At 48.8% G+C, this 20,110-nt stretch overlaps 1 protein-coding gene across 1 annotated transcript in view; it reads left to right on the forward strand.

The window, feature by feature from the left end:
- FARP2 (FERM, ARH/RhoGEF and pleckstrin domain protein 2) overlaps nucleotides 1–20,110 on the forward strand; it is an 82,131-nt gene that overhangs the window by 25,933 nt on the left and 36,088 nt on the right. Inside the window, exons 2-7 of the mRNA XM_007469970.1 lie at nucleotides 2,121–2,225; nucleotides 3,069–3,111; nucleotides 4,251–4,329; nucleotides 6,414–6,511; nucleotides 8,131–8,245; nucleotides 13,262–13,409. Coding sequence (XP_007470032.1) covers nucleotides 2,121–2,225; nucleotides 3,069–3,111; nucleotides 4,251–4,329; nucleotides 6,414–6,511; nucleotides 8,131–8,245; nucleotides 13,262–13,409 — 588 coding nt within the window. The remainder of the gene's footprint in view (nucleotides 1–2,120; nucleotides 2,226–3,068; nucleotides 3,112–4,250; nucleotides 4,330–6,413; nucleotides 6,512–8,130; nucleotides 8,246–13,261; nucleotides 13,410–20,110) is intronic.

The following is a 20,110-nucleotide window of genomic DNA, read 5'->3' on the forward strand; positions in this document are numbered from 1 at the left end:
CCTCCCCAGCATCCGCTCTGTCACAGGGAGCTCTACCGTGATGCTCTTAGGGACGACGTCATAGGAACGGAACCCAGCGAGACCTGCGTGTGTGTTCCCTACTAATTGTACTTTCAGCGTGAGGTCACACTGTAGCTCACCTTCCTGTCCTAATGAGGTGCTCGTTCTGCTCTGTGATTCTCTGTGAGCTTCTGTTAGGACGAAGGGCGGGTTTTTATCCCTTCAAATAACAATTCTCATTTCAGGAGTCTTAGCACTTCCTGAGCACACGGAGAGAAAATCTGATGGTTAAATAGTGGACGTTTCCCTCCCCACCCACTTGTGTGTATTATATTTTAATTGTGAAAATAACATGTCTACTGATGAAAACTTTAGACGTTAATGACTAAGACAAGTTAATGATTGAGGTGAAAGTGGAAGTCGTTGTCTGCATCCCGCACTCTGTTCAGTCCCTGAGAGACACAGCGTACAGCCTTCCAGACCTGTTTCTGCTGTGTGTTAACAGAGGGTGTGTTCTATGAAAGGGAATCATACTGTGTAGAAATGGAAACCTTTCTTCCTGACTGAACTGTAGTCTTGACTTTATTCTGTGATGGTCCATACAGAATTTCTGTGTTCCTTTTAAGGGATGCGTAATTTTTTTTTCTTTTTTTTTTGCGGTACGCGGGCCTCTCACTGTTGTGGCCTCTCCCGTTGCGGAGCACAGGCTCCGGACGCGCAGGCTCAGCGGCCATGGCTCACGGGCCTAGCCGCTCCGTGGCATGTGGGATCTTCCCAGACCGGGGCACGAACCCGTGTCCCCTGCATCGGCAGGCGGACTCCCAGCCACTGCACCACCAGGGAAGCCCAGGGATGCGTCATTTTTAATTAGGCATACGCCATTACTCATCTTGCCAGTTCTTTGCTAGTTTGTCCTTGGTGTTTAGCTCTGTGCCGTGGTTTTGGACTATCTGCCGGGGGAGGTAGAGGCGGTGTTGCTGCGGCAAAGGTGCGTGTCTACACTTCGGCTTGGACAGTGTGCTCACATTATCCCAGCAGGTGCGTGGCTGTCTTCCCATGGCCACGCCACTCACTCTGGGCATCATCATAACCTCTTGGATGGGTGAAAAGTGACACCTCACTGTTTTAATCTATTTCATTGCTAGAGGGCTTGAGTACCTTTTTGGGTTTTTTGTTTGTTTGGTTTTGGTTTTTTAAATATTTATTTAGGTTGCGCCGGGTCTTAGTTGTGGCGTTGCAAACTCTTAGTTGGCAGTATGCGGACTCTTAATTGTGGCCTGTGTGCTCTTAGTTGCAGCATGCATGCGGGATCTAGTTCCCTGACCAGGAATCAAACCCGGGGCCCTCTGCATTGGGAGCATGGAGTCTTACCCACTGGACCACCAGGGAAGTCCCTCGAGTACCTTTTTGTATGCCTAAGGCCATTTGTATTGCTTCATAAGAGCAGCATGAGACATAAGTTATAATTTTTTCAGCATGATTCTAGTTTGTGACTTTGTTCGGTGTCTTTCTAGTTAGAAATTTTTCATTTCTACTTAACCGGATCTATCAATCTTTGCTTTGTGCTCCGCTTAGGAGACTGTACTCAGCCCGAGATTATGGAAGCATTCTCCTCTGCCTTTAGTCCACTGGAATTTATCTTTGTGAGCAGAGTGGAGGGCCGGCTCCCCGCCTGGTTTGTTGCCTAGTTCATGCTCTTCTCCCTGTGGGAAAGGCTGCCAGACGCTGAGTTATCCACGGGATCTCATGCAAACATGAACTATGAGACTCACCGTTTTAGTAAATATCAGAATTGTTGGGTAAGATGTTTACTGAGGCTAAAAATGGTTCCTACCACCTTAAAGTTACAAAGAAACATGACTCCACACACTCTGAGAAAGTAAAATTGAGGAGTTTTTAGCTTTATTGACGCATCGGTTTCTGAGCAGGAGCCTCGGCTTCATCTGTTCGCTTTGTGACAGTTTGTGAGCCTCGTCGGAAGGGAAAGCGAAGCAAGAAGTTAAGTATAATAAAGTTTTGCGTGTGGGAAGGGACTTTATGCCACGGTGTTCGTAAATCTTTGCTGTCTAAAGTCGGGTAACCTACCCTCCTCGTGTTTCTTCTCGTCTGTCTCACCGCAGCCTAAGCGCGACGGCCAGGTGTTGCTGACCCAGGTGTGGAAGCGCTTGAATCTGATAGAATGTGACTACTTCGGCTTGGAGTTTCAAAACGTCCAGTCCTGCTGGGTATGTGCTCTCATCTGCTTTGGGAGATAGGCTGTCGGTGGGCTGCAGATGCTTGTGGTGATGCATCCAGGCCAGAGGCCTCTGAGGACCTCCTGGAATGATGCAAGCAGGGCACATTGTTATTATCAAAGGTGTGCTATTAAAGTATTTTATTTACAGCTGTAGGGAATATATTTGCCTCCTACCTAAGCCTGAATTGGCATCCCCCCTAATTTTTTTCAATCTACTAGCACATGTGCCAAGGAAATCCTTTCTTCATAAGTTATAAAAGCAGCTAGAGTATATTGTGTGTGATGATCATTTCAAGAGTGGATTTTGAGCAAACTGCCTTACTAAACTGGTTATGCCTCATTTTACTTAATAGGTGAACCATAAAAGTGTGGAGCTTTAATATTTACAGGTAGAACTGTTTTAAAGAAACCAAGTGAACCCATTAGTTCAAAAAGCATGTCAGCATTGTAGAGCCCCGTCTACCCCTGCCGCACAGTAACCCTCTCATCAGCTCGCTGTTTACAAAGGCAGCGGGTGCCCGATATTTGTTTGGTCTTAACAGATACCAGCCCCAGCACGCACACACAGAGTTCTGGGTGCCGGTCCTGTGCACGGCGACAGTAGCCTCTGTGACTTGGGGTGGTTAGCAGCATCCTGTCCTTCGACGCCTCCCAAAGCGTGCCCTGCTGTACTCTGTTATATCAGGATTCGACGTGTGTCTAAGAGCAGCCGGGCCAAAATACTCCTGCCTTAAATATCTCCCTTAATTATAAATATTTGTGTTTTGTAACATTCTTATTAAATAGAGAAATAATTGAATGGATTTGATATCTTTTCTTAAATCCTCTTTAGATCTGGCTTGAACCTATGAAACCCATCGTTAGACAAGTACGAAGTAAGTCCTTTTCTTAACTCTTTAAAGCTCTGCTCATTTAAGATGCTTTGTCCTTGACTGTTCAAATTCAAGGCACGTTTGGACGATCATGGTCGTCACCACTCTGGGCAGCAGCAGAGTGACACCAGCAGCAGGAGAACTTGGAGGTCAATTTGCTGTTTAGCTTTAAACTGTAAGACGTGGAGGGTGGGGTGTCGTTTAACTCAGTTCTCAGTTACTTGCCTCAAATTTGGAACAAATAGGATATGCCGCTCGATATTGCCTTCATTTTTGGCCAAAAATAAGTGTGCAGTTTCTAAGTTATGAAAAGACATACGGGGTGAAATCTCTGGTCCTGAATTCACCTGTAAGTTTTCTAGGACTAAATTGAGGAGAAGAGGTTGTATGGAAGGGACTTTTGTTCACTGATAAGCGGAGGCCATTTCGGTTGCCATAGCAGTTTAGCAAAACAGTTCCTCTTTTCTTGTGGCGGAAATCACGTGGCTGTGTTTTTATAAAATTTCAATAAAGCTAAAGTACTCAGATACGCTGATACCCTAAACTTCTTCTTTACAGTAATCGGGTGGTTCTAGTTCAGTAGAGTGAATGATAACATTTTTCTTTCACTAAAGTATATAAGGATTTCAAAAATAATGGCCTTTTTATTATTAAATTTTTTTTTGGCCTTGCCGCATGGCTTACGAGATCTCATTTCCCCGACCAGGGATCATACCCAGGCCCTGGCAGTGAAAGCCCGGAGTCCTAACCTACTAGGCCACCAGGGAACTCCCAGGCTTTTAAAATTATCACTATGACTAATAGTATAAACACCTTAATTTTTTTAATCACTTTTTTACTCCTAAAATATAAAGAAGAATACATTTTAAGATTTTAATGTGCAGTTTCCTGCTTGTTTTTAGGGTTTCTTTTAGTAATCTCTACTTAAAGCAAAAGTTTTCAATTTTTTCTTTGCTATATGTGACTGGTACTTAGGACTAACAATTTCACACAGAGGAAATTTCTTAACATCCTCTTACTTGAAAAGATTTGCTTTCACAGTCCATTTGAAAGCACTAGCTCAATCACCCCAGAATATGCAGAAAGAGAGCAAATGCAGAGTGTGACCTTATTTGTGGACTTTAAAATGTTTCTTTTTATAGGGCCAAAGAACTCAGTGCTCCGCCTAGCAGTGAAATTTTTCCCACCGGATCCGGGTCAGTTGCAAGAAGAATATACACGGTAAAGAGCTTGACTGACCCAGAGCTGCCGTGGGCAGGGTCCTCCTTCACCTGTGTCCCCGACAGCACCTGTGCTTTACCTAAGCACCTGGTCAGGGTTGTTTATTCAAAGAACGAGCCTAGTGTCTGCGTCAAAGCTGTAACCAAGGTGTCATAGTTTTGCATTTTCACTCTTGCACAGACACAAATGCAAATAGGGTTTGGAAGAAAGGTTACGGCACAAATTTGAGAATTAAAAATGGCGTTTGAGGGTACTGCTGAACAGATACTCTCCAAACGAGCATAGATCTATGCCTGTGCATGAAGTCGGTAGGAATTTCGCCCATTCCTTTACTTTTTTAACCAACAAAATACACTTACTTGTGAGTGTCCTTATGAATATATAGAGCAGAAATATTTTAGGTGATTTCTTCTGTGCTACTCTTTTAAATTCACGATTGATTCTTTGAAAGAAAATGTTTGCAGTTGTTTCATCTGGGCAATAAGATTACAGAAGTGGGTTTTCTCCTTGTGTTTTACGTACTGATTTTATCGTGAGGAATAAAGCAAAAACCTAAAAGTCAACTCAAAGCCCGGAGTCAGAAGTTAGATAAGAGAGGGCTATGATGATGATGCAGTGGTAACAGAATAGCTTCCTGACAGAATGTGGATCCACACCTGGGCCTCAGAGTCCTAGAACCTCTGCTTAGAAGGCCTTTGCCAACTGCTTCTGAATCACAAAGTCATAGACTCGCTGCGAGGACACGTAGAGACCGCAAGGCTCTAGTCTCTCATCTTTACGGGTTAGGAGCTGAACCCCGGGACGGCAGGAAGCGCCTTACGAGTGAGCACAGAGCTTGTCTTAATAGTGTATTAAACACCTCACATTTACCAGGAAGTCCCTTTTGAGAGAATCACTTTTAAATATATATTCCTCGACAATGGTGAGTCACAGGAAGTGTTGACCTAATTCCATGTCCTGGGTCCAAGCCGGGTTTATGCAGAAGGTCATTTTTTTATTTATAAAAAAACTGCATGTTTGTGGTAAAAGAAGAAAAACTTTAAAGTTATGTAGAGTAAAAAGTCAGCGTTCCTCTTCACTCCCTGCCCACCCACCCTTCCCAGAGGTGTTAACACTTGGACACGAGTCTTCCAGATGAATTCACAGCAGCATGCCAGTAGACGTGGGGCTTTAAAGTCATTATTTTACAAAACAGTGTCAAACCCTACATAGAGAACTGCAGGTCGAGTTTCTTTTTCCCCCACACATCCATGGCATGCCGTGGATGTCTTTCCGTGTTAGTATGTATGGCTGTGGCCTAATTTATTTAGCCAGAGTCTCATGTTAGTGCAAATTTCGATTGTTTCTAGCTTTTCTCTGCTGTAATGCTGCAAATTAACATGCTTGTCCACATATCTTTGTGAACTCTGGAAGTGTTTCTGTAGAAAAGTTCATAGGGGTGGGATTGCTTAAGGCCAAGGGTGTGTACATTTCAAGTGTAAGAGAGCAGTACACGCTGATGGCTCGCACTGGAGCGGGACCCCCAACAAGGGCAGGGCGTCTGCCCCGCTCCCCGTGGTATTTCCAGCTCCCAGAACAGCACCTGGAGCATATATGTGCTTGGGGATTATTTGCTCATGGGATGAATGAATATATAAATAGTTTCGGTCACCCTCTCTGTTACATTCTCACCAGTTAATTCAAGACTCCCTGTTTCTCAGATTCGAGCCAAGAGCAGACGTTAGCGATTTGCCCTAAAGCTTCGTAGCCTCACTTGAAGCTTTGTCCCCATTGGCTGTTTCTGCTACTTCACACAAAATCATGAGCATAGCATCGTGTGTGTGGCAGGTGTGGCACAAATTCGTGAGCCTCCCCCTTGACGGTACGGCTCCAGGTGATCTGGTGCCCTGGGCTGTGGTGTGCCCGGGCGTGTGGGCCGCCCGCCGTGCGGACGCGCCGAGCTCTGTGGTGCTGGGCCTCCTGTGTCTGCCCTCGCTCGCCATCTGCTCTGGTGTGACCTGGGGCTGTGTGTCCTCCTGAGACAGATGTGGGGAGTGTGTTCAGAGGCTTTGGAGCTGATCTCTGTGCTTGGAACTCCCTCCTAGATACTTGTTTGCCCTGCAACTTAAGAGAGACCTTCTGGAGGAGCGTCTGACCTGCACGGACACCACGGCTGCCCTCCTGGCGTCCCACCTCCTGCAGGGTGAGTGTCCCGCTGGCCCCGCGCTCACACGGGATGGCTGCGCCTGTGGCTGACTCACCTGCCTCAGGCTGGGCACCAGCAAAGGACGGGCGGTTCAGTTTGCAGGTTTTTCTGAAGAGCTGAGGGTTAACTTCCCACCTGGGAGGTGAGACGGGCCACGCGTCCTCCCCGCGGTCTCACGTGGCCCTCAGACCTCCAGTGGGGGGGCCAGGCAGCACCCCGACTCTGGGGAGAGCATCACAGCCCCCGTGACAAGTCAGGCGTCAGTCCCCGAAGGACAAAGGAAGCCCTTCAGTATCTCAGAGTGGGAGGTGGTTTGAGCGCCATGGTGACTTCAGGCGTGAACTGGGAGAAGCGTAAGAGGAGGGTCTGGAGAGCAGGTGCGCGCTTCGTCCGGGCCCTCCAGCCCCCACCCCCACCCCCCGCAGGACAGACAGAAGAAAATCCCTGCCTGGCTTCTGGACTAGAGGCTGGACCACATCTTCCTGGCATAGAACGAATACTTCTGAAATTTGAACTCAGGACGTATGATACAGAGAGGTTCCAGAATTTTAGGAACTTCTAAGTTAATGGGTTAGTGTGCAGTTTACTTGGTCCTTCCCCGACTCACCTTCTCCAAATAGCAGATTTTACCAGAGGTTTGCCGTCCTGCGCAATGGGACCTGTTCACGCCCATAAGCACAAGTGTCGAAGTGGCTTAGTTATCTGTGATTTGTCCTGAGGTCCTCTCAGGCGGCAGGTGGCTTTTCAGTGCGGACGGCCTTCGGTAGTGCCTCTTGCTGAGGGCTCTGTGCGCAGCTGAGTTATCTTAGAATAACTCGTCTGCCTGTAAGTTCCACCTTGGAAGTGTACTGCTTAGATTGAAGGGTGGTAAAGAGCCACGACAGCCAGATGCCATGTAGGATTCTGACCAGGTCTTTTGCTTTAAAGTTAGGCGGCTGCTGAAACGTGAACGGGTTCTGAGGCTTGGATGGAGCAGCAGATGGTGGCCTTGTCCTTACCTGGGTGGTGCTGCCGGGGTTATGCATGAGAATGTCCCATTTTGTAGAAAACACACACCAAGCTGTGATCCTCTGCATGCAGCTTTTCTGTGATTTGAGACTGTCTCAAAGCAAAGTATGTTGCTTAAAATTATTGGGCTTTAACTACTATTTTGAAAATATGTGTGGCCTTAAAATACATGAAATTAGAAAGAAACATTCACTGTTCCTCAAGAATTTGAGAGGGCCTGAAGGAAGAAACAATTTAAAATACATTATCTTGAAACAAAATAAAGGACCTTATCCTGGTCACAGTAGTCTTGAGACAACGTACAGAGAAAACGTTTAAAACGTAGCAAACAGGGTATAAAGCTCAGTTTCCCTCCCTGGAGCCGCTCACCAGCGTCTTTCCTCTTCAAGACTCAGAATTCTCTTCGCCTGCCTTTATGTTTGCCTTGAACGGCATAAAATATTTGGAAAAATAAAATACAACATTTTGTTTATTTAAGGGATATTTTTTTTTGCTACGGATTTAGGATAATTTTCTTCTGCTTTTAATTTACGCACTTGCACGCACAGACGCTTGTATTTTTCTTCATGTAAACATGAGAAAGACCGCCTGTTACTTTCTCGTCTCAGCGGAAATAGGAGATTACGAAGAGGCGCTGGTCCGGGAGCACCTGCAGGCCCACGAGTACCTGCCGGGCCAGGAGCGGGCCCTGGAGCGGATCCTGGAGCTCCATCGGGGGCACGCGTGAGTCGGCGCCGCCGGACGTTGGGGCAGTCGGCTGGCCGGGCGGGACTCCGTCCACAGGCCGCTTCGGGACAGGCTGGGAGGGTGCCCGGGCCCGGGGCAGTGCTGGCGTCCCTCCGTAAGTGGGGGGCGGTGGACGGGGGTCCCGCACTGGCCACGCCCAGTCCTCAGGTTTCGGGGGGCGGGATGGTTCCTGCTGCAGCCCTGCTGCCTGGCTTCCCTAAGGCTTGACGCTGGGACGAGGTGAGGGCGACCCGGAGGAAGAGGGGAAGAGAGATGGGGAGGCCGTGAGAAGGGCTGGCGGCCCCGGGCCCGGGGGTTGTGAGCTTGAGTTCACCAAAGGGAGAGCTCGATGGGGAGGGGTCCTGGAGGACTGGGCCCCCCTCGTGGGAGAGGCTGCTGAGAGGTAAGCGCGCTGGCGTCACGTGCAGGGCGGGCGTTGGGCAACGCAGACCCAGGCTCCAACCCTCGAGGATGCCCTTCCCTGTGAGGCTGTGTGCTTTTCCATGCCTTTACCGCTCAGAGCTACCAACGGGCCTTTGTGTGCCTGGCTCGGGGTGGCACTGTCTGTACAGGTGTGTCACTTGGGGCACGTGGGCTGGAGTGCCAGGCAGAACCCACTCTGCGGGAAGGATGGGGTGCAGGAGGACCGTGAGGGTGCCGGCAGAGGCAACAGCCTGGGGGTGGGGGGCACAGCACCCAAGGTCCTAGGAGCCAATAACAGCCCCAGCTGCTGGCGGGACGCGAGCCCTGGGCTCTGGGCCCCCCTTCGTCACGTGGTGAAACGGAGCCAAGGCCTGAGCTCCGTCTTGGGTGTGGTGGTTTGGGGCACCGCTGGGCGTCCGAGCTGTGCACACGGGGCCACCCTTTCCCAGCCGCGGCCTCAGCTTGCACCTGGCCCTTAGGGCTCTGGCCCCGCTTCCTAGAGCCCCTCGGCGTGGCCTCTTTCGAGGCTGCCTTGGTTCTGGCTGGCGGCGGGGGAGTGCGCCACACCCCGTGTCACACCCAGACCCCGAGGACCAGCCGAGCAGAGGGCCCCCTCCCCATGCCAGCCTGAGTGAGTCCCCGGTCTGCCCCAAAGGGGACCGTCACCTGTGTGGGATTTGCTCCTAGCGTGGGGGCAGGGTCCCCTTCCTGCCAGGACACACAGGGCCAGAGCCGGGCGCCCGTGGAGGGTGGGGTGGCCACGGTGTGAAGCGTGCCACCTGGGCAGCAGCGACGGGGCAGGGGTGGAGCCAAAGCATGCTGTGCAGGGTGAGGCGGGGTGGGGGGAGGGGGGAGGCGGGGCGGGGCCAGGACGCACCCCTGGAGGATGGGGGCGGGGAGAGGCCCCAGAGGCCTTGAGAAGGAGGCCGTCAGGACAGGGCCATGAGCAGCGGAAGGAAGACAGCCTGGGGCCGCAGACCCCAGGGAAGAGTGCTTCAGGATGGGGTCCACAGCCCCGTGGGAGAGGCTCACCGCCAGGCCCGGTGGGTGGGGGTTCATGATGTGACCCCCCCCCCCATGCATGGGGAGGCTGGTGGGACGGTGACCAGTCTATGCTCAGTCACACCGAGAACCCGCCTTGAGGGGAGTAGAGCACCATACCTGAGAGGTGGCTCCGCGCCTGCACGTCGTGCGTTCGTATGCACATGTGCATGTGTTTGTAAGTGTTGCAGATATCTCTAAAGTTTGTATGGAAACACGAAAGACCCCAAATAGCCAAAATAATCTTGAGAAAGAAGAGCAAAGCTGGAGGAATCACTCCCTGATTTCAAACAACTACACAGCTACAGCCATCAAAACGGGAAGGAAGTGGCATAAAAACAGACACACAGATCAATGGAACAGGACAGAGAGCCCAGAAATGAGCCCACACACTTGTGGGTGTGTGAAAAGAGACAAGACTAGACAATGGGGAAAGACAACCTCTTGAATAAACAGCATTGGGAAACTGGACAGCCACACACGAAAGAATCAAACTGGACCCCTTTTTCACACCATATACAAAAAATAAACTCAAAATGGATTAAAGACTTACATGTAAGGGGACTTCCCTTGTGGCACAGTGGGTAAGACTCCACGCTCCCAATGCAGGGGGCCCAGGTTCCATCCCTGGTCAGGGAACTAGATCCCACACAACTAAGAGTTCACGAGCCGCAACTAAGGGGCCTGGCTGCCGCAACTAAGACCCAGTGCAACCAAATAGCTAATATAATAAATAAATATTTTTAAAAGATGACTTACATGTAAGACCTGAAACCATAAAACTCCTAGAAGAAAACAGGCAGTATATTTTTTGACGTGGGTCTTAGCAATACAGTTGACCGTTGAACAACATATGCGTGAACTGGGTGAGTCCCCTTATACACGGACTGTTTTCCGTGGTAGATGCTACATACTACATGGTCTTAGGCAGGTTGAATTCTCAGATGTAGAACCTCGGATACAGAGGGCTGGCTGTAACTTATGTGCAGAGGGTCGGTGCCCCTAACCCCCGAGTTGTTCAGGGTCAACTATATTTTTGTTCGGATCTGTCTCCTTAGGCAAGGGAAACAAAAGCAAAAATAAACAAATGGGACCTAATAAAACCAAAAACTTTCGCACAGCAAAGGAAACCATCAACAAGACAAATGGCCGCCTACTGAATAGAAGATATTTGCAAATTATATGTCTGCAAAAATATACAAAGAACTCATACAACTCAAAATGAAAAAGGCAAACAACTTGATTAGAAACTGGGCAGAGGACCTGAAGAGACATGTTTCTAAAGAAGACAGACAGATGGCCAACAGACACATGAAAATATGCTCAACCTCACTAATCATCAGGGAAGTGCACATCAAAACCACCATGAGACACCACCTCACGCCTGTCAGAATGGCTGTCATCAAAAAGACAAGCAGTAAATCAGCAGACGAATGGGTAAAGAAGATGTGGTATGTATTATACAATGGAACACTACTCAGCCATAAAAAAGACAGAAACTTTGCCATTTGCAGCAGCCTCTATGGACCTGGAGGGCATTGTGCTAAGTGAAATAAGTCAGACAGAGAATGAGAAATACTGTATGATTTCACTTATGTGTGGAATCTAAAAATACAGCAAACTAGTAAATATAACAAAAGAGAAACAAACTCAGATGTAGAGAACAAACTACTGGTTACTCATGGGGAGAGGGAAGCGGGGAGGGGTGAGATAGGGGTAGGGGATTAAGAGGTACAGACTACTAAGTATAAAATAGATAAGCTACAAGGATGTACTATACACATAGGGAATATAGCCAATATTTTATAATAACTATAAATGGAGTATATAGCCTTTAAAAATTGTGACTCACTATATTGCACACCTGTAGCTTATACAACATTGTACATCAAGTGTACTTCGATAGAAAAAAAGACAAGAGGGGGCTTCCCTAGTGGTCCAGAGGTCTGCGCTCCCAATGCAGGGGGCCCAGGTTCAATCCCTGGTCGGGGAACTAGATCCACATGCCGCAACTAAGAGCCCACATGCCACAGCAAAGATCCTGCGTTGCCACAACTAAGACCCAGAGCAGCCTAAATAAATAAATAATAAATAAATATTAAAAAAAAAAAAGACAAGAAATAAGTGTTGGCAAGGATGTGGAGAAAAGGGAACCCTTGTGCACTGTTGGTGGGAATGAAAATTGCTGCAGCCACTGTGGAAAATAGTATGGAGCTTCCCCCCAAAATTAAAAATAGACTCAATACTCTGTAATGGCCTATATGGGAAAAGAATCGAAAAAAGAGTGGATATATTAGATTCACTTTGCTGTACACCTGAAACTAACACAACATTGTAAATCAACTCTACTCCAATTAAAAAAAAAATTAGATAAATAAAAATTAAAAATAGAGCTACCATATGATCCAGCAATTCCACTCCTGGGTATTTACCCAAAGAAGAAAGAAACACTAACTCGAAAAGATATGTGCACCCCAGTGTTCATAGCAGCATAATTTACAATAGCCTAGATACAGAAGCAGTGCCCATCAATAGATGAATGGGTAAGTAAGATGTGGTGGATATACAGTGGAATCATCATCTAGTTGAAGATGATTTATTAAAATGCAAGTTAATAGATGTCTATATCCACTTCAGAGAACAGACATTTTAGTCAAAGAATGGAAGTCACAAGAACGGCATCACGCAAACAGTTGTGTTATTCCTTAAAGATCCAAAAACTCAGGCATTCAGAAGTAAGAAGAAAAAAAGAGTTGTTAATGGAACATCCCACATGGAGTGTTTGGGACTTAGCTGAGCGTCACGCCTTGGAGCTGCTCGGCGCCATGCAGGCCACGTGCGAGGTGTCAGTAAAACCAATTGTTGTGGTGATTATATTTTTATTCATTTTGATAATTTCTTTTTTTTTTTTTTTTTTTTGGTACGCGCGCCTCTCACTGTTGTGGCCTCTCCCGTTGCGGAGCACAGGCTCCAGACGCGCAGGCTCAGCGGCCATGGCTCACGGGCCCAGCCGCTCCGTGGCATGTGGGATCTTCCCGGACCGGGGCACGAACCCACGTCCCCTGCGTCGGCAGGCGGACTCTCAACCACTGTGCCACCAGGGAAGCCCGATAATTTCATTTTTATAAAAGTGTATTCTAATGGTTAGAGTTGTACTTTTTGAAAACAGTTTTTTAAAGTTTAGAAATGGGTTTAATGAGATAGAAGAGTTATCTGTGGTATTTCCTTTATTTACTATTTCTCTGCACATAATGTTTGCACATTACTTTGTATTAAGATAAAATTATAAGGCTGAACATCTAATGAGTGCAAAGAAAACATTTGACCCACTAGGAAATGGATTACAGAATAGAAGCAAGCGGAAAGTTTCCGTGCCCTGTGTGTGGTGTTTTGTTTGATGTGCGTACATAAACATACAGTGAGTGACCGACCCTCTGAAGAACAGAGCCTCCTTTGTTGGTTTGTTTCTGTGGTCTGTTTTCCTGGTCGCTTCTGTCCTGTGTTTCAGCTCTTTCAGGAGTGCTGTGATCATGCTGTCTTTTATTACAGGGGCCAGACACCCGCCGAGTCCGATTTCCAGGTGCTGGAAATTGCCCGGAAGCTGGAAATGTATGGCATCAGGTTTCACACGGCCTCTGACAGGGAGGGCGCCAAGATCAACCTGGCCGTTTCCCACATGGGCATCCTCGTCTTCCAGGTAGGAGGGCGGCTGTGCTGTGGCTTCGTGGGGTTGTTTTACGTTTGCTGGGAAGTCTTGGTTGCTGAATCCGTCTTAGACTTGGAGGAAGAGCTTTGCGGACCCTCCGATCCGACCTCTCACCCGTTAGAGAAGTTGTCTTCTTGTCCTGGACTCACTGTCACGGGGCCCATGGCCCGCAGGGCGCTCAGTCACGTCCCACTGTCCTTCTAACGTTGACAGAAGGTCGCCCCCGTGGAACCTCAAGCCCGGCCCTGGCTGCCCTGTAGGGCGGCGTCCACCCCCGCGGGGAGGCTGCTGCCCTGTGGGGTCTCCGCCACAGGTCCCAGTCACCGTTCAAAGCACAAGACAGAACAGCCTGGGGACCCTCCGAGGGCAGTGCTCGGGTTCCCGGGGATCTGTGCGGTAGCGGCGTTCGGATGGGTGAGTGTTACATAAAGGGCCACTGAGTCGTGTTTGTGGTGAATGTCCATGTGCCGGGCCGTGGGGTGTGACGCGCCTGGAAACAGCTGCCAGGGCGCCGGCCTGCAGCTCCGGAGCCCGCGCCTCGCCAGATGCTCCCGCCTCCCCTCCAGGAGCTGCCTGCTCCTGGCCCGTGGAGTCGGGCGCCTCCAGTGGAATGTGGTGCCCAGGTTGGCGGTGGCGCTCTTGGCGCCTGGCTGGCTTTGTGGCTCTTCCCTCTGTGGCCCATCTTCGCTGCCGGCGCCTGAAACGGCTGGTCTGATCCAGGCCTCCCTGATCAAGGACACTTTGTTTCTTCTGCTTTTCCTTTCTCTTTCCCAACTTAGCCAGCAAATTTCAATTTCCCGTAGGAAGAAAATTTAATTTTGCGTTTAGAATGTCAGTTCTGTTACATTCCACCTAAAATCCAGGCCCTTTGAGTGGTGTCCAGGGTCCCCCACACCCGCTCCCTTTGATGGCGGTTCCTACCTGGCACAGAGGGGGAAATCACGTCCCTCAGAATCAAGCTGTTGTCATTTCTCCAGAAAAGGACAAATAATTTATGACTAGAAGAAACTGTAAAAGCATGAGGTTAGAGACTTGAAATGAAAGGCGGCAGATTGAATTCATTTCCACTCCCTCAAAATCCCCACCAGCATGACAGTGAAGGAATTTGTTTTTAACCTTACATCAGTAAGAGCAAAGAATGGAAAGGAAACCACAGAAAACAAGGACTATCGCCAGAGTCTGGGGAGTAGGGAAGCAGGCCCTGACGGCCCAGTGAGGAGTCTGGGATCCCCAGGGTGGGGCGGGGAGGCCGGACGGGGCGGGGCCGGCAGCTACAGCACGACCCGCCCCTCCAGGACGAGGCGCCTCCCTCCCCTGGGAAGGTGGAGATGAGGTGCCTCACGAGTGGGTTCTGACGTCGGGGGCCCCGCTGCAGCCCTGGGAGCTGCCAGCCAGCACTTCAGAGCCTCCTCTTGTAAAGACTTCCATCTGGAAACACTTTCAAACATCCCAAAAAGCTGTGAGAATGACGATAGCACACAGAGACCCCATGCACCTGTCCCCCAGGTTCAGCTGTCACCATTTGCACCTCCCGCTGGCATGTGTTCTCATCCCTGCCGCACAGACACACACCCAGACGCACACAGTTTTTTCTGAAGCCTTGGGGAGTAAGCTGCACACGTCGGGACCTTTACCCCGAGAACTTCAGTGTGTGTTTCCCAAGAGCAGAGTATATTCTCTGTCGTGACCACAGTCAGTCACCACTGAGGCCGCAGGCTCTTAACACCTGGCACACGGGTCCGTCCCCAGTCCTGTCAGGTGGCCAGTGGTCTCCCTGCAGGACAGGATCCCATCTAGAACCAGGCCGTCACGCTGCAGTCGCCTTCAATCTGGAACATTCTTTTTTCTTTATCTTTTATGAAGACGGTGTTGAGGAACACAGCCCCTTTGTAATAGAAAGTTCCTCGTCTGTGTTTGTCGGCTGTTTTCCTGTGATTAGATTCAGGTGACGTGTTCCCAGCTGGACCACTGCCCAGGTGACATGTGTCCCCCTCGGGGGCCACACCCGAGATGCCACCTGGCCTCCCTGGCGATGCGAACCTTGATCGCTGTGTTTTCTATTTCTTCTACTGCATAGTTACCGGTTTTCCTCTTTCAACTAATAAGTGGTCCATGGAGAGGCGCTTTAAGACACAGATGTTCTGTCCCTTGTCAGATGTCCCTTAGACTAGCGTCCCCTCGTGATGCTCCCTGGCCAGTGTTTACCAGGATGGTCACTAACTCAGGCACACCCAGAGCCTCGCTGTTAAATACAGACAGTGACCAAGGGTTGCCAGAAATTTGAGGAAAGCCTTTCTTCAAGGGAAGATGGTATTTGAGGGACAGGTCCCAAATTTGTGCGAAGAAGAGACTCAGAAGAAACAGAAACTGTGCCGGGGGGGAAGAAATGGAAAGCACGGTTCCTCAGAGAGGTTACTGCTTTTCATCTATCGGATTGGCAAAACAGAAAAATCGCTTTACCCACATCGCATTTGTGGGGAACAGGAACACAGCTTTAGCCCGAGTGTAAACGTTTCTCTTGTGATTTTTTATTCTGGCCTTGTTTGTAATAGTAAAATACTGGTAATTAATTATTAGGAGGCTGGTTAAATAAATGGTGGTGCATCCATATTATGGGATAATTGGACAACTGTCCAAAGGTTGCATGCGCTCTCTGTGTCCTGATACGTGAAACATTCTTTGAGATGTATTGTTAAATGGAGATGTTCAAAACTGTGTGTGGAATTTGCTACCGCTTATGGGGAAAAGAAGGGAACTTATACACACACACACTCTATTTATTCCCTACAAAATAAACTGGTGTTGACTGCCCCTAGAATGGTTACTACAGCCTGCAGGCTTTTAGAAGTGGGGAGAGGGGCCTGTTCATTCTGGACTCAATTTTGGTACCTTAAGAATTTGAACCTTGTTAGTATGTTACTGTATTACATTTTCTTTCTTAATTTTTTTAAATTTAATTTTTAATTTAAAATTTAAAAATACTTTTTTTAATTTAAAAATACTTTATTGCTAAGAGTGTTAACCATCATCTGAGCCTTCAGAGAGTCATAGTCTTTTTTCAGCAGTAACAAAGATCATTGATCACAGATATCATAACAAATATAGTAATGAAAAAGTTGGAAATATTGTGAGAGTTACCAAAATGTGACACAGAGACACGAAGTGAGCAAATGCTGTTGGAAAAACAGTGCCCATAGACTTGCTCAGTGCAGGGTTGCCACAGACCTTCAATTTGTGTGTATTACGTTTTCTAAAAAGCCTCACAGAAATAAGGAAAAAGCTTGCATCTCTGAAACGAGAGCAGGACAGTTACGGAGAACAAGAGTGACACACGTTGGCGGAACGAGAATGTTTGGAAGATGCAGTTGAGGAAATCTCCACAGAACAGAATAAAAGATAAAGGGTGGGCTTCCCTGGTGGCGCAGTGGTTAAGAGTCCGCCTGCCAATGCAGGGGACGCGGGTTCGTGCCCCGGTCCGGGAAGATCCCACATGCCGCGAAGTGGCTGGGCCCATGAGCCATGGCCGCTGAGCCTGAGCGTCCGGAGCCTGTGCTCCGCAACGGGAGAGGCCACAACAGTGAGAGGCCCGCGTACCGCAAAAAAAACAAAAAAAGATAAAGGGTGAAAGATGGGAGAGAAAAGTAAAGAAAATTCCAGTGCCATCCAGGAGGTCCAACACCCCAGAATTCTAGAGGCAGGAACCAAAAAGCAGTGGAGGAATTGTTAAAGAAATTACACGAGAAAAAGCTTCCAGAACTCAAGGCACAAAGTTCCAGGTTGAAGGTGCCTGCAGGTTCCAGTGTGACGGCAGCAGGACTTGTCAGCGCGAGCTGCCAGAGGTGGGGGAGTCGGAGAGCTGCCAGGCTGGTAGCGGCAGGACTGGAAGCTGGAGACCGGAGGTTCTACATGTGAAAGAAGAGCATTTCCAGCCCGGGATTCTGTGCCCTGTGCAATGCGACTCCTGTACAGAGAGAACATGAAAGCGTTTTCAGATTTGCAGGTTTTCAGAAATTCAGTTCCTGCACAGCCTTTTGAAGGCCGACGCTGGAGGAGAGAGAAACTTGGATGGGAGCTGAGGAAACAGGGTGACTCATATTGGAGAAGGCAGAGGGGTGGGCTGTGCTCAGATGGGGAGAACGTTTGTCAGCATAAGCACGGAGGTGGCCTCCAAGAAAGGGCTGATCAGGGGAGCTCCCTGGCGTCCAGTGGTTAGGACTCGGTGCTTTTGCTGCCAGGGTCCGGGTCCAGTCCCTGGTTGGGGAACTGAGATCCCGCAAGCTGGGAGGTGCAGCCTGTGAGGGGGCAGGGGGAAGAACTGAGCGATGGCTTCATGGGTTAGACCATGTCGAAGAGTTTTAAAGGTCTGTGGGGAAGTTTGGGGCTGAAGTACCTAGAAATTAAGCAAATGAAAAGAGGCAGTTAGTGACTCAAGGAAAATTAAAAGCAAAGGAGCGGACTTCCCTAGTGGCGCAATGGTTAAGAATCCACCTGTCAATGCAGGGGACACGGGTTCGAGCCGTGGTCCAGGAAGATCCCACATGCCGCGGAGCAGCTAAGCCCATGCGCCACAACTACTGAGCCTGTACTCTAGAGCCCGCGAGCCACAATTACTGAGCCCACGTGCCACAACTGCTGAAGCCCATGCACCTAGAGCCCGTGCTCCACAACAAGAGAAGCCACCGCAACGAGAAGCCCGCTCGCCGCAACTAGAGAAAGCCCACGTGCAGTAACGGAGACCCAAAGCAGCCAAAATTAATTAATTAATTAATTTTAAAGAGCAAAGGACCAAAGTATAGTTATAATTCAGGTTGGCTCAACTTGCAAGCAATACTTAACGTGATCAGTAATATAAATACCAAATTTTAAATTTACCAAAAATGGAGGGAGTGTGGGGACGAGTGGACGTGAGGTCGTGGTGGGTGTGGAGGTCCAGGAGACGAGATCTCGGAGCAGGGTACAGTAGCAGCCTTGGACGAGCTGTGTGGACATGCAGATGCAGGTCTGGAAGGCGGTTCTGTCCGGGGGAGCAGGCCTGAGGGTGGCCCGGAGAGCCCTGAGTCTCCGGGTTTCGTTTCAGGTCTTATTTGGCATTTACAGTTGAGCCGTGGATTTTTTTGATAAAATCCAAAATGAAATCAGTGGCTCTGAGTGTCGCACTGCTTGGTGAGTGTCAGGGTTGCCCAGGGCAGAGTGAGGGCAGTCATCCGTGGATTCTTTGTTTCCACTTTTGATTTATGACTCGGTTAAAGCCTTGGGATGTGGTGATTTTTTATTTTGACCCAAAGGGAAAATGGGATGGCAAGCTTGCAGCTGGGAACAGTGTATCTCTCGCTGTTTGTGTCTTCCTGGGGAGGACAGGCCCTTCCCTGCCCCTCCTGCGGCCACCTGCTTTTTTAAGCCTTTGCGGAGGCACCTACCACCTAGAGGCGAGCGCTGGCGGTGGGCGTTTTCTTTTCTTTTCTTTTGTTGATGTTCTATCGTTTGGTTGTTTTGTTTGCTTTTTTGAGAACACAGTTGAAAACCCTTGAACGTTTTACTTTGAGTAGCAGTTGAAGTGACTTCGTGTCTGCACAGTGTTGGGAGCTGGGATACTTGGGTCTCGTCTAGACCCTGTCATTTGTATCTTGGCCTCAAGGACACTTCTCAACTCAGGAATTTTAAAAACTGGATATAATTCACACATAACGTAAAGTTCACCATTTAAAAGTATAATTCAGTTGTTTTTAGTATATTCACAGAATTGTGTCACCGTCACCACTAACTCCAGAACGTTTAAATCCCAGCCTCACCCCATGCCCCGTAGCAGTCACTGCCCACCCCTGACAACCACTAATCTGCTTTCCGTCTCTGCTGATTTCCTTGTTCTGGACGTTCCTGTAAATGGCCTTTGTGCCTGACAGCTTTCCCCTGTCTCAGAGTTTGTCTATGTCGTGCATGTTTCAGTGCCTCCTTCCTCTTTTATTGCTTAAGTTGTTGTGGGGTTTTTTGTTGTTTGTTTGTTTGTTTTAGTCTCTCTGAAGGGAAAGCATTCTTCACCTTGCCACCCCCCATCTTGAATTTGTAGAAAAGAGTAAATGGTCATGATAGTCGAGAACAGAAAAGAAAATGCCAGAAAAGTGTTTCAGTACATTTAACGTTTTAATTCTGGAGATGTTTCAACGTTATGGAAAGGATATGAGAACAGTAGAACGTGCCCCTTCCCCAGAGACCGCATCCAGCTTCCACCAGTTGCCCCAGTCTCGTTGGTTTCAGAAGATCCCTTCTGAGGCCAAGCGCTCTGCCCAGTCAGGATCCCGCTCTGGCCTCTTCGGTCTGGAACTCTCTTCCTTCTCCCCTTGATTCTCCCGACCTTGATGCTTTGGAAGGTTCGAGGCCAGTCATTCTGTGACATGGGCCTCCCAGCACCTGCTGACGGTCAGACCCTAGTTAAGCTTCTTGGGCGGGTGAATGACAGAAGCAAGAGTGTGCCTGGTGCAGCCCGCAAGGTGGCCCACGGTGCCTGTCTGTCCCATTGCCGGTGGTGCCAGTATCCATCACTTGGTTGGAAGGCGTTTGACAGGCTTCTTCGCTGCAAAGTGACTTTTTATCCTTTGTAATCAGTAAGCATTTTGTGGAGAGATACTTGAAGACTGTAAATTTCCCTGATGGTTGCCAAAAGGCAGCTTTTTTTTTTTTTTTTTTTTTTTTTTTTT

Source organism: Lipotes vexillifer, unplaced genomic scaffold (genome assembly GCF_000442215.2).
Source record: "Lipotes vexillifer unplaced genomic scaffold, Lipotes_vexillifer_v1.1 scaffold988, whole genome shotgun sequence".
Taxonomy (NCBI): domain Eukaryota; kingdom Metazoa; phylum Chordata; class Mammalia; order Artiodactyla; family Lipotidae; genus Lipotes; species Lipotes vexillifer.